General features: G+C 43.1%; 1 protein-coding gene across 7 annotated transcripts in view; it reads right to left on the reverse strand.

Annotated features, from left to right (window-relative positions):
• Positions 1-15,130, reverse strand: part of Ppp2r2b (protein phosphatase 2 regulatory subunit Bbeta) — a 437,378-nt gene that overhangs the window by 78,501 nt on the left and 343,747 nt on the right. For all 7 annotated transcript variants that reach the window (XM_013358114.4, XM_040272822.2, XM_013358112.4 and 4 more), the window contains one exon: positions 13,990-14,102. In XM_013358114.4, coding sequence (XP_013213568.1) covers positions 13,990-14,102 — 113 coding nt within the window. The remainder of the gene's footprint in view (positions 1-13,989; positions 14,103-15,130) is intronic.

Below are 15,130 nucleotides of genomic sequence, written 5' to 3' on the forward strand. Positions count from 1 at the left end.
CCATTTTCTCCCCTTCATTGTTTGCTCTACACAGTAGCCCCAGAAAAAAAAACCAACACCTAGTGGATTTTTTTTTTTTTTGATGGTTTGCTGTATAAGTTGTTGGTGGTTTACTTAGGGCTGGGGACCTCTCCAACTAGAATCTTCTAGGTTCTCACACTCTGTAAGCTACCTGGTTTTTTTTAATATTGTATAAAATGCAGAATTGGGCACTGTCCAATCAATTTATGCTTTAAAATCTTTATTGAACAACTTCTGATTTGCTGTCCTTCATTTAATTTTTTTCAGTTATATGTGTGTGTGTGTGTGTGTGTGTGTGTGTGTGTGTGTGTGTGTGTGTGTTTTATCCCTGATAGCCTAGGCTGTGAAAAAGCAAGCTAGCCACAATTGGACCATCTTGAGATTTTTGCCCAGTGAAGGAAAGAAAGGAGAATGGCAACAATAACTACCACGATTATTATGGTGATTACACAATAGGGAAATCTAGGATCAAGCATATAACAAACATAATATCAAGCGTGCTCCCCCTTTGGAGTCTTGGAAAGCTTCTGTGGCTGCTATTGTTAGATTAGCAGTAAAAGCTGTTAGTAAATGCCAGGGAAACAAATTGTCCCTTCCTGAAGCCAGTAGGCATTTGTCTTTGTCATTCCTCTGGGTAAGGGACTCTGTTTTCTTTGCATGGATAGCAGAGCAAATCCTGCTTTGGAGGAAAGGGGAGCTTTTTATATGGTTCTGCACTGCTAACCAAGCTCAGTCACTTCTCTCTCTCTCCGGCCCAATGCTTGTGTGGAAGATTGAGGTAGTGATTTATATGTCGTAAGCAGTTCTGACAGGTACACTCCATCTTGGCTTCCTCCGTCCCTAGGACTAATCGGAAGCTTATCTTTTCCTTTGTGTAATAGGGAGCTGTCAGGTTCTATGACCCTCCAGACAATTCAATCACTCATGGAGGGATTCACCTTGGAGGGAGGACACCTTGATATTGGAGAAGCTCGGTGGAGGGCTGTGCCCTGACATGTTTCAAAACAGCCACAGTCAGAGGGCTAGAGGGCAACATGGCCAAACTGACAAAATGCCACTTGCTTTCTAAATTTAAACTCTTTGTCACTAACAGCTACTATCTAGGCATATCCAGCTTGTCTTAGCAGCTTTCCTACCTTGGTAGGTATCCTGTCTTAGTTGTAGAATATTCTCTGAGCAAAGAAGAGCTGTTCCCCAAAATGACCCAAGCAGAACAGAGAAAGCTCGCATTGCTTCTGGGGGAGAAGTGAGTTCCTAACAAGGCCTACAATCCATGATGTGTCCTGACCTTAATCTGTCTTGCCACCTGCATCTTGCTGGTACCATGTATTTCCTTCACTCATCTTCCAGTCCTGCTTCCTTCCCATGTTCTCCTGTGGTGCTTCCAACTCAAGACCTTGGTCTATGGCATGTCCTCTGCCTGGAATGCAGATTCCTGATTCCCTACTCTACTACTTTCTTTGACTCAAGTATTAATTGTTTAGGAAATTATTATTTTTTTCTCTCTGAATGAATCAACTTCTCTCCATCATTTGCTCTTATGTACCATGCACCTCTCCTCTGCATCCTGCTATAGTGTGTTTTACATTTAAAGCATTTGATTTATGACTTATGCCTTTTCTAACCAAAAGACACTATAAGTTTCATGAGGGTAGTGATGGTGGCTTTCGTATTTGCTGCTATAACTTCAGGGCCTACATAGTGCCTTTTTTGGTAGGCATTCAATAAGTTCCTGTGGAGTTATGAAAAAAAAAAGAATAATTAAGCAACCTAGGCGATCTATGTTTTTAACTGGTTTGACTGTCAAAGCAGAGCAAGGTCACATTTAATCAGGACTGGTGTCACAGTCACTTGTGGGTTTAGATGCATTTAATGACTATGAGAAAGAATGAGAGTAACCTAGTGTGACTTTGTTTTGTCACTTCTGTCTCAATATTTAATATTGTAACTCTTACACTTCTACTCTGTTATCCTCCTTGGTGATCCTAGATTTCCCCCTCAAGATACTTTTATCAGAATTTGAATTTGGAGAGAAATGACTAGAAGGCTTTCAGAAGTTTCTAAACATTCATACGCTTGGTATTGAACTAACAGGATAATTAGATGAAGCTTTCATCTGGTGTTTGGCTGTTTGGGTATTAAATAGACAATATCCTTAAAGGACTTAATTGAATGTTTCAGAGCTCTCAATTCCTAAAAATAATGAGAAGTGGGGTCACAGTGCAGAGAAGAAAATGTTGAGAAGGAGCTCGGGTAGTTTGTGAGCACACAACATGATTGACTAAAATGTCAATCAGGGCACACAAAGTTGACATGGTCACTATTTTTAAGTAGAAGATCAAAACTCACTGGATAGTAAACCTCATGAGAACAAGAACCACATCTGCAAGTCATAACTATAAGTAAAAGAAACTTCTTTGTATAAGTGGTAGAAGAGACAGAAGCTACATTAGATAAAATATTTTTGATTGGTTAATGAGGAATTTCTGCTTAAATAAGTCTCAAAGTCAGTCAAAGCCCCTCTTGGTTTTTATAGTTAAAAAACATTGCCGGCCTACAATCCTACTACTCAAAGGTGAGGGAGGCCAGACTGGGCTACAACGTGAGACCCCATTTCAAAAAAAAAGAAAAGAAAATGGTGTTTAAGAGCTAGGGGCTGCAGGGAGAGCTGTGGTCCTGCCACTTGCTAATGGAATGACCTTGCATAAACTGGTTCCTTCATAGGAGCACAGTTTCCTCATCTGCACAATGGTGATGACACTTCTAAACGCATGGGATTATGATGGAGATTTGATGGGGTTGTATGCCAAGTGCCTGGTACAATACTAGGCACTAAAAAGTCCTTGGCTAATGTTAACGAACTTGAATCACCAGAGGGAGGATCTACTAAGCATCTTCCACCATCAGATGACTGTGACCGGAAGACAGTAATAACAGAGTGGGAATGCCAGCAGAGGGTAATTCCTGTTCACAGCTCACTTCTTTCAGCATTTCCCCCAACGAAGTTGGTCTTCAAAGAGGGAAAACATCAATGTCCTCTGAATCTTTCAGGGGGAATTATCTGAATTGTGAGTATAACAGGAAAGACACGGTCCCTGCCTTAAAGTATGAACTCACTGTGCTTCTCAATGAAACTGATCCGTGGACTGTTGGCTAGTGGTCCATGACAGGACAAAGGGGTTCAAACCAGAATCTCTGTGTGGCTTTGTTCATTAAGAAAGTCTTTCTAAGGAAAGTGGAAGTGTGGGTGGAATTCCTCAATGTCTTAGAGTGACTTAGCCAACTCATACTCGGGAGCAAGCTCCTTTTTTTCCTTGGGGACTAGCATGAGCCAAGGGCTACAATGTAAGTGGAGTGTTCATCTGAATAGAGAAGAGGGTTCTTCATGGTCAAATAAGTTTGGAAGAAAAATACTACACTGCTTATTAGTGTATTAAAGTTTCCCAGGAAACCTGGAGTTAATAAACTTGTTCGAAAGTGTTTAAGCTAGAACTTTCCGCATTATACAAGTGAGAAATATTTGTGACACCTTTGCTTTTTTTTTTCTGGTAAGGAAAACAAGCCCATCTGATCATAGTAAACAAATAACTAAAGAATGACCTACCCTTCTCCACCCAAATATAAATCTAACCCCTCTCAGGTAAAAAATTCCTTTCCTTGTGGCTCAATGATTATAAGGAAGCCAGAGAAGGAAATGTATTTCCTGTTGAAAACAAAAAAGCCTCCTTTAATATAAAAACACCCTATGGAAGTTTCCCTCTCACCAGTTTCTTGTTTTTATACATCAAAGAAAAGAATGTATCTTGCCACCCATAGCCCACGAGGGACACATTTAAAAATCATTTTTTTCTCTGGTAAGGATTGGTATTTAAAATGCTTACATCAACGCATCAGTGGAAATTTGGTTTGCAATGTACTAGGATCAAAGTGATCATGTCCTCCATTGAACTTGATTCCAAATCCATTTGTGTTAATTATTTTCTACAAGAATCTTGTGTATAATGAGCAGGGGGCCTAGAAGTCCTTGTGTGGCTTCAAACTAGTTCTTTGCATAAGCTGGTAGCAAAAAGGGATGTAGGCACATACTTTTGATCTCCTGTTAAGAAAGCCTAATTGAAAACAAACTGAAGTCTGCTCCAGTCTTTGTTTGCTTTCTCAGGTTTGTAGAGCAATGCACTGCTCGGGTATCATGTGCTGTGTACATGTCAGCACATGCTGGCACTTGCACACACATGCAGGTATAGTTTCAGGCGCTGGAGACTCACCTCCTTCACTTTAGCAATAATGAGCTTACACTTTAGTGTAGGAACAACATATTTGTTGCTATGCTCACATTGCAGATGGTTCTACCACAAAGACTGGAACACATTGGTATTCCCCCTTTCAGTCACCCAAATCTGCCTTGATTTTCCTTTTTTCTTCTTTTGGTGGTGCTGAGGATTGAACCTCAGTCTTCCTGCACCCAAGACAAGCACTTTACCACTGTGTGACATACCCAGTACAGTCCTTCTTCCTTGTAAAAGTATATACAGAGCTCTTTTAATGAAAAGATGGGATTAGCAAATTTCTCTTTTGAGAAAAACCCATCTGGGTCATTGTGAATGAGGTTTAAATGTTGACAAAATCCTTGCTTGCCAAAATTGAGAAAGGCCAGCAACTTCCCTGTACTGGTCAGCCTTCCTGCATCCTTGAAATTCAGACCACTTGATGAAAAAGAGGAAGGACCATAGTCTGCAATAAGGTCCAGCCTCCTGACTAGGGAATCTCAAGATCAATGGCACCAGAGGCTGTGGAAATATCTGGAATATATACATATTTGAGAGAGAGAGAGAGAGAGAGAGAGAGAGAGAGAGAGAGAGAGAGAGAGAGAGAGAGAGAGAGAGAGAGAATGAATATGAATTTTTTTTTTTGTAGATGGACATAACACAATGCCTTTATTTTTATGTGGTGCTGAGAATTGAACCCGGGTCCTGCCTGTGCTAGGCAAGCGCTCTACCGCTGAGCCACAATTTTAGCCCTATATATATATTTTGGCATGGTTCTCTCTTGTTCTGACACCGGTGGATTCTCAGCCTTGCACTGCCACTGAACATACATGTAGGGAGTGTTGTTCACTAGTTTCTAGCACATTCAAGGATGGATGGATACCTTCCAAAAGGTGTGAGAGTAAGAGAAATAGAATCCGATCCTAAACCAGGTTTAGGATTCTGATTTCATTTCCATTCATAGCTACATGGTCAATGCAGCCTAACAGATAACTTTGTTTTAGAAGAGAATATTTTATTGACAGTGAATGTTGTCTGAACCCAAGACAACTTAGGAGAGCCAAAGAGACACACTCATGGAACATAGTGTGTTGATGAAAATATGTGTTGATAAGAAAATGTAATGCAACTTTGAATTTTTCGTTATTTTTATCAGGCTTTTCTGGTCTCCAAATGAAAGGGAAGGAAAGGAAAAGGAAAGAAAAGGATAAGAACTACATTGGGCACCTATTTATGGTGAAGCACTATGCTAGATGCTTCAACGTGTTCTTTTGTTTTTACCAACCTAACCTCTGAGAAATAGAAAAGTTATTTCCATGTTACAGATGATGGCTGAATTCTGGTCAGAGACCCAGCCCTTTCCTGGAGACCTTTCCTGCACAGTGTGAAGAGCACAGACTTGGGACTCAGAATGAACATAGTTAAAAATATGACTCTGCCACTTGGTAGCTATCAACTTGGGCAAGGTCTCAGAATGAAATGCCCTCATCTATAAAATGGGGAGATACCATGAAGGACCCACAGGGCTGTGTCATCAGGGTGTGACGAGAATGTGTCTGCAACTTGCCTGCCAGAAGACTGGCACAGCGTACATATTTAATAAGTGTCTGCAAAATTGTTACTGTTGGAACATAGCACACTGGGCGCAGGGGGTGAGGGGCTGCTCCCAGGATGTGACCAACGGGGAGAGGGGAAAGAACTTGGGTTGTAGAAGATATTGATGGCTCACAATCAATCACAGCCAACCTCATCACGGAAGATCAATCTAAATCAAATCACTCTCTTAGAGCAAAGGCAGCCATATTTTGATAATAATGTTGCCCATAAGTGGATCTATATAGAACCCTGCAGTGGGGCAAGGGAAGAGAATCAGGAATTGCTTAAAAATCAAACGAGAGACTCTCCAGAGCCTAGAGGTTATTATGCCAACGACTTTCAAACCCAGCTGGGCTTCAGAACTGTCTGGGCCTACCCCTGGAGATCCTGAGCCAGTCGGCTAGGGATGACTTGGCCATTCCCAGAGTCTGAGGAATACTCAGGTTTGGTAAACCATGACCTCCATCCATGTACCCTTCCAGTCTGCCTTCATCTAAGACAAAACAGACACCTGCCTGTGCCCAAGGCATCAAAAACTTCTATGGTATCCTTGAACATTGTTCTCTGGCCCCTGCTGACTCATGTGCAGTTTGGCTTACACCAAATTTTCAGATGCAGATTTCAGGCTCTCTAATTACTAACAAAGGCAAGACAGCAGCCTGGGCTTGGGAGTGTACAGACATGAATCCAAGTCCCAGCATCACCACTTATCAACCTCTAGCCTTAGGCAAGTTCCTCACCCTCTCCAGTTCCAGTGACCAAATACCTGAATTCAGGACAGCCTCTGTATCTCCATTACAGGTTAACCTGGCCAGAGTCTGAGGGTGCTCCTGGAACACAGCAAACACTGGACAGGCATTAGCTGCTCTTCTAATTCCACCTGAGCTAGTTCCTTTGGCTAATGTTGAACACAGTTAACATGTCTCCCTGAATAAGGCCCAAGGAAGTCAGTCAACAAGCAGAACAGAAACATCTACATCCCTCACTCCCCAAAAGGCAAAATGTGTCCACACACAAGAGGCCTGTGTGAAGGCGAGTGCCTGAGGTTCCTGTGGAGTGTTTTCTGATCCCATAACTGAAACCCCATGACACAGAAGGATACAATCAGATAATGATGGCAATCAATAACGATAACAGAAATTATTATTTATTTTCATAAACACAGAGTATGTGCGTCCCGCTGAGCTACACACATCACATGCCAGTATTCACTTTCGGGGCAGTCAATCAATGAGAGATCTCAATATCTACCCGCCGAGGCAGGAGGGAGAAGAGGAAGCGGAGGTTGAGAAATTACCCACAGCAGAATGACACATTCACAAAGTTAATCTGATCCAGGGGGGCCATCCGGGTGCCATTGCAGGCCCTGAATATGGAACAGGCTTGATTGATTTTCCACCACAGCAGCTAAACACTCCATTGTTATTTGCAACAAATATCAGGAAAGGAAAGATGAAACCATGAAAGGATTGTATATTAAGCCCCCAGAGCAGCCATAAATCAGAAAATGAAGTCTAAAAAAAAAATTAAAAAATGGTTGGAAGAAGGCTGTATTTGTGTCCTGAGAGGCCTCGGTTATCAAAGCATAAACCCCAAATTAAAACCCGGGGCAGTGAAAGCTCGTCCTGACTCAACCAGTAATTTGTCCTGAAACTGGCTTGGGGTCACCCATCCTCCCCCCGAGCGAGTGTCAACACAGGGTCACCACAGATGAAGCAAGAAAGACTTCAGGCTGTAGGCAGAGTGCTTGATTCCTAGGATGTCACCCTCAAGCTGTGTGGTTTGACCCTCGATCAAACATCTGGACTTTCAGAACCTCCACAGTCCCTTTTAAAATGGGACTTTACATTCACAGCAATAGAAAGAAGAAAATAATAACTATGTCCCGCTTGCCCCCGAGTGTCCTTGGGAGCATCAAATGAGCCCCCAAGCACAAAAGTCATCTATTGCTCAAGACACATCTTGAAGACTCCTTCCTGATCCTGCACCAACACCCTTCTATGCTCTCCCTGAAGTGCCACAGAAACCTTCTGTGACATTCCTAGAGGTCACTTACCTTAACCACTGTTTCTCAAAATGGGATCCAGGGACCACCGGCACCCAAATCACCTCTCTAAACCTCTATTCACACATCTCAAAAATGGGCAGAATGCCCAAGTCACTGGATTGTGACAAAGACTTGTACATTGTATATAAAACGGCTCAGCCCCAAGTCTGTCACCAAGAGGAGCTAAATAAGTGTCTCTGCTATTATTTGTTAGCTTCAACCATATTCTGCTTGATCAGCTCTCTGAAAACAAATCAGAAGAGTTAAATAGGTTGCTCCACTAAAAGGATTGCTCATCTCAGGAAGAACTAGCTCGTGTTTTTCAGTCAATCTGTCCAATCCCATGACCTGTAAGCAATGATCCTCAAGAAGTCCCCTGGCAGAGCTGGTCAGCGCTCATGTCATTTGCCATGGTTCTTGGACTGTGGCTAGTGGGTGTCTAAATTATCATAAGTGGAATTATGAACATCATGGCTATTTTAAGAGGAAAGAGGCTGTTAGCTCTGTAGAGTCACAAGAGTGCACCGTCCCAAGCTGAGAAAAGAAGCAGTTGCCAGCAGGAAGCACATGTGAAAACATGATGTCATTTAACGGGTCCTCTGAAAACAGCAGTGCATCCCTGCATACCCACCTGTGGCAGAGAAACCTTTGCAGCCCTCAACTTTCACCCTCCAAAACCAAGCTCGTATGTTAGGAGAACTTTGACAGAGTTCTGAGAGAGAATTTCACACTTATCAGCAGTGAAATTCCTCGGCTCTGAGGTCATAAATTAATATTTTCTTAGAAAGAAAAAGCTGTAGGAGATCACATTTGGAGTCAGGTAGACTAGGTTTGAATCCTAGCACTGCTGTTTTGTAGCCATGAGATTTGGGGATAAACCTCTTGCTTGCTCCAAACTCAGCAGGCAATGAACAAGTGGGTATACTAGGCTGTAGTAAGAGCTAGGAAAAAGGGTGGGGTAAGGATGCAAAAAATGAATGGGGAGCCAGGCGCAGCAGCACAGTAGCTTGGGAGGCTGAGGCAGGAGGATCATGGTTCAAAGTCAGCCTCAGTAACTTAGCAAGGCACTGAGCAACCCAGTGAGACCCTGTATCTAAATAAAATATTAAAAAGGGCTGGGGATGTGACTCCGTGGTTAAGTGCCCTTGGGTTCAATCCCGAGTAAACCCTCCAACCCCACCAAAAAAAAAAAAAAAAAAAAAAAAGAATAGGAAAAGATGCAATGCACTGTTTTTTAATGGGCAGGTTCTGCATGATGTGAGGGGCAAGGGTTTAGGATGATGACCTGGAGAGAATAACAAAACCTATCAGAGAGCGTTACTGGGAGGACTCCATGATATAAAGACAATAAGCACTCAGGTAACAGTGGCTATTCTTATTATTAATTATTTCTGCTGGAAGGGGTACTTGGATAAAGTCCATTAGAACATTGAACTCATTATATCTCCTTTACATTTAGGGAGACAGGTTATGACAAGCCACAGTTTGGGAGCCCACACCTTTGAGACTCTGTATTTACAACAGGTTAAGAAGCAAACTTCACCCTGGCCTAGGTTCCCAGGGTACCAGCAGCCAACCATAATGAGGAAAATAATCCCTCCAGGCTCATTCTGCAGGGAGAGGTATACTAAGATGTCTCACCACTGCACTCCCATCGCAGGATGACTAAGGCACCTAAATACGAGTCCTCTTGCCTACAAAGAGCTCTAAGGGCCTCGTACCCTGGGGTGTTGCAGGTGGTGGGGTGGAAACGAAGGGCCTGGGGAATCTCCCCAAGTGGAACTGTATATAGACCTCCATGCTCAGGTCAGAGGTCTGGAAACTCAAAGTATGTAAGTGACAGGGGGAGAGAGAAATTGTTATGGTTTGCATAGGAGGTGCCCCCCACCCCAAAGCTCTTGTGTTAATGCAGGAGGTGAAATGATTTTATCATAAGAGTTGAAACCTCAACAGTGGATTAATCCATTTGATGGATTACTAATTTGAATGGACTAACTGGGTGGTAATGTAGGCAGGTGGGGTGTGGCTGGGGGGAGCTGGTCACTGGAGGTGTACCTAGGGAGATCATATCTTGACACCTTGTCTCTTCCTTCTTTTGATCTGCTTCCTGGCTACCAGGAGGTAAGTACTTTCCTCCACTAAGCTGCCATAATGTTCTGCCTCACCTCAGGCCCAGAGTTTTTGTCTTAAAACAAAACCTGGAGAGAGTTGGCTGACCTTGGATTGAAGATCTAAAACTGTGAGCTCAAAATAAACTTTTTCTCCTGTTATAGTCAGGTATTTTGATCACAAGCATGGAAAACTGACTAACACAGAGATCCTCTGACCTGGAATAATAATGACACTAATTATTATTTTTTTAAAAAAAATTCTTATCATTTATTTTTTTAGTTGTAACTGCACACAATATCTTTATTTTATTTATATATTTTTATGTGGTGCTGAGGATTGAACCCAGGGCCTTGCACGTGCTAGGCGAGCGCTCAACCACTGAGCCACAATCCCAGCCCCTGATACTAATTATTATGAAAACTATTTTGAATGCCCTAATGTATGTGCTTAAGAGCCCAGCCCTAGGTCTTCCCTTTCAGTCCTAGTCCTGGAATAATCAATTGAAAGACACTGGGCAAGTCACTTGCCCCCTCAAAGCCTGGATCAGATTTAAGCATCCAAGGCTAAATGGAACTCAGCTACTGTGGTCCTCACTGTCTGTCCTGAGGAAGAATCAAGGCATTATTAGGTAAGGAACCATTTATTTTTTGTGTAAAGGGTGTTTTACAATGATGAGGTGTTATTAAATTAGCATCATGATTATTACTTTGAATGCTATGATATTGAGCAGGGATGCTGTTTTCATAGAAGTACTTCTCATAGGCTCTTTGGGTAACAAGTGATTGAATTTGAAAGGGTATCTTCCATGAAAAAAAAAATTAGCTGCATTCTTGCTTTGAAAAGCTGAGCCTCTCAGAGCTGAAACAGAACAGGTTCATTACACAGTGAGGATTAATTAGCTGTCGGGTATTATTAAATGTTCTCACTCTCAAGACCCATGTAGAACTGGAAACTGTGAAAGTGAGCGAGAGGTAATCATAGTATAGGGAGGAAAAAAGAAAAAAAGACACAATTGCTGGCAATGCAAATTTCAAGAGCAGAGCATGTTAGTAAATTATAGTCTGATTAATATCATGTCAGCTCCTTCTCTGTTTGGAGCCATAGTGGGCACTATAGAAGGCATCTGAGAAATCCTATGCACACAAAAAATGAGGACAAGGTAAAGTCTGGGCAGGCAGAATTTTATGAATTCAACTCTTCAGTTGCACCTCATCCATCTGTGAGAAACCCGACTTTTTTAGTCAGCTTTTTTGCTGCTGTGACTAACAGACTCAACCAGAACAATGGTAGAGGAGGAAAAGTTTATTTGGGGGCTTGTGGTGTCAGAAGTCTCAGTCCATAGACAGCTGGTTCCATTCCTTGGGGCTGGAAATGGGAGAGTGTGGTAGAGGGAGGCAGTTCACATGATGATCAGAAAGCAGTCAGAGATCTCCACTTGCCTATACAAAAAATATGTACTCCATCGCCACACCCCAATTCCCCACCTCCTACCAGCTTCAGTTACCACTCAGTTAATTACTATTGGGATTAATTCACTGATTGGGTTAAGACTCACAATCCAGTCATTTCTCCTCTGAACCTTCTTGCATTGTCTCCCACATGAGCTTCCGGGGGACACCTGACATCCAAACCATAACACTCATAGTATCACAATGTCTGAGTTCCTATTGTGTGACCCACATGAGTGCTTGCCACTTATTTGAAATCTGAGAGTAGTTTGTTAATAATATAAAAAGCATGAAAAGAAATGTATGACTTTTCTCACGTATAGGCCTATCAACAGCCCTGATGGCGGTGATGGCTCTGGTGGGTGTAACCATAAAACAGCAGCAGGAAGCTGACATCGAGTACTCTCTGTGAGCCAGACCCCACACAGGCTAAACTCTTCACGACACACTCTCTTACTAGATCTTCACAACAGAGCTGGGGATATAGCTCAGAGTGTTTTCCCAGCATGCCTGAGGCCCTGGGTTCAATCTCTAGTACCCTGGGGCGGGGGACAGAAAAAGAGAAAGTAAAAAAGAAAAAAAGAAAGGGTGATGAATCCTCAAAAAAATCCCAGGACCAGGGACTACTGTCATCCCTGTAATACAGAAAGACCTTAGAGGCACAGGGTTTCAAGTAAAATGCCCAGTCATCAGTCAAGAGAGGAATGGAGTCGGAATCCAAGACACACAGACTCAAGGTTCCTTCTCCTGCCTGCTCTACTCTGTCTCCAAACCCTTGGAGCATCAGGGTGGGTTTATGCCTTTCCTACCTAGTTGGAGAAGGTGGACTTGCAGGTCCAGAGGCAACAGAGAATCAGTGTGTGCTGGCTCAGAAGGAGCTCAGCTAAGATGAGGTACCCATTAGCAATGACAATCCCCAACAGCCTAGCACTGTGCCCAAGAGCCTAGTACTGTGGCCAACAGTCTGTTTAAAAGCACTTGCAGAATAAACAAATGAACAAGTGAGCTAATTAGGCACAATGACCATCCAATTCCCACTTATGCTTTTAAACCCAGACTGAGGACTGCTCTTGCCCACATATGCTTCTCCATCTCCCCTTCTCAGTTTTTGGTCTTCCATAGAGCATCTGGTATCTGAAAGCATTCACTTTGCACAGTTTTAAAAGTCCCTTGGGACCATGGCTTGTTTCAACACGTGCCTGTTTTGCTGTTCACATCATGTTCCAAATTAAACTTTTCATCTACTTCTAAACCAGTCTAAACTTCAACCAGCCTATAGTCTCAGGGACTAGTGAAGCTGAGGTAGGAGGATTGGCAAGTTTGGGGCCAGCTTCAACAACTTAGCAAGGCCCTAAGCAATTTAATGAGACCCTGTCTCAAAATAAAAAATAAAAAATAAAAAGGGCTGGGGATGTGGCCCAGTGGTAAAGCACCCTGGGTTCAATCCCCAGTATAAGTATACAAACAAACAAATAAATTTAACTAAAAACATACTATATTTGGAAAGGCTTCTCTCAAAAATCTACTTATAGATATCCATTTTTAGCTATTACAGTGGGGCATAATTCCAGCAGCTCAGGAGGCTGAGGCAGGAGAACTGGGGGTTCAAAGCCAGCCTCAGCAATGGTGAGGCACTAAGAAATTCAGTGATACCCTGTCTCTAATGAAATACAAAATGAGACAAGTGCCCATTGAGTTCAATCCTCAATACCAACAACAACAAATCTATTTTTACCACCATTTCCCTATGAGCCCTTTCTCTGCCGTCCCAGAACCAAATATAATTTCTTCCTCCTTTGATCAAACTGCAGTTCTCTGACATTCTCTTTCTGTATGTTTGTCCATTGAGAATGTCGTCATTTGAACAGTACAGAAACCCTCCCCTTACCAGGCTGTGCATTTCTGGAGGGCTAGAAGGAAGCTATTCCTTCTTTGGTGGGGGCACCAGCCATGGAGGAAGGACCCGTCCGTCATCCTCCTTGTACTTGATTATTTTCAGAAGTCCACCAACAGTGGGAATCATGTTCACCACATGCAGATGGAGAAACTAAAAATAACTTGCACAACCAAAGCTTGTGAAGGTTAAGTGACTGTGTGAGAGTCTGGTAAGGGGGCTCCATTTGCTCCCAGGCCTATTAGATTCTGCAGTTTGTGTTCTGAATCATGAGACTCCAACTTTCCACCCAGAGAGTCTCATCCCCTGTGCCCTAAGGACAGAAGGTGCTCAAGACATTTAGATAATGTGAGCAGACAGAGGCTAAGAATATGGTAACGTATGGCAGTGGCCATGTGGCGAGTCCTCGGGGACAAAAGGAAAAGCGCGGATTTGTAGTCATTAGGGCTTGGCACCTCTCCCGTTCCTCCATCTGCTACCGGAGACTGGGCGCCCTCATGCGCCCATTACAGCTGTAACCTACAGTATCAGACAGCATGTGCCCAGCCCCAGGACCCTGCCCCCCCCCCCCATGACCCTGGTGGCTAGAGCAGCAGCCCCACTCACCCGCAGGGTGGTGATGGTGGCAGGATCCCGGAGCCGGCCCTCCTCATCTTTCAGATTGTAGCCTTCCGGCCTCTTGTCGCGCTCACTGACTTTCCACAGCTTCACAGTTTTATCTGCAGAGGACAACCAGGCCATCAGCATTCAGAACACAAACCAGGCCATCAGAGTTACAGGGGAAAGAAAGGGGAGGAGCGTGTCAAGGAGCTTTTCTGGGGGAGGCAGGTGGGAGAGGATAGTGGGGACAGGGGAGAGACAGTGATGGAAAGAGTGGCTGCAGAGACTGGCTCACGGACAGGGCGGCAGCGCACACACCTCTCGACATTTGGAGGCAGAGCTCACAGTCCCACACAAAAGCATAGACTGTCCAGGAAAAATGGTTTCATTTTTCTTACTGACAATGTGCTGTTAATTCTATAGCTTATGTATTGATCTGGCTCACTCAATAAAAATTATATTGATTCAACATTGCATAATAAGAGTTTATTATGTGACTATGTTAGCACTAAAAAATTGGTTTAATATTTGCAATACCTTTGGCACACAGGTACTCTTAATATCTTTATTTTAGCATCCTGCCTCACTTGAACACTGTTCGTAGTATATTCAGAAAGGCCTTTCCTAGCCAGCCCTCTCTGTGTCCTCAACCTTCTTACTGACCACCCCCTCCCCCTCCCTGGCTGTGCTCCTGCCCCATGGTTTCCTGGCTCTTCATTGTAAACATTAAGCCCACCCTTTTCTTGGGGCCTTCTGCCTTCTTTTTCACATGATGCCTTTTTCACATGTTCCTTCACTCTGCTGTTTTGGTTCATGCTCCAATGTCAGAGAGCCTTGCATAAAACCTTCATAGAAATGCTGTCCTCATCGCCATTCTCCATATACTTTCTCTTATCCTTTTTTTTTTTTTTTTTTTTAACCTATAGTACTTTTCACTACCTGACGATTGGCTAGTTGGCTGGTTGGTTATTCTGTTTTTCACTAGAATATAATATTGTTGAACGCAAGGATTTTTTTCTGTCTTGTTTATCACTGACCTTCCAGCAGCTAGAATAGTGTCAGGGCATAATAGATAATAAATACTGGATGGATGAACGAATCCATCTCCTCTGCATAGGGCATATGTCTAGCAATACTAAGGGGAGTA

This window comes from Ictidomys tridecemlineatus, chromosome 1 (assembly GCF_052094955.1).
Source record: "Ictidomys tridecemlineatus isolate mIctTri1 chromosome 1, mIctTri1.hap1, whole genome shotgun sequence".
Lineage (NCBI taxonomy): Eukaryota > Metazoa > Chordata > Mammalia > Rodentia > Sciuridae > Ictidomys > Ictidomys tridecemlineatus.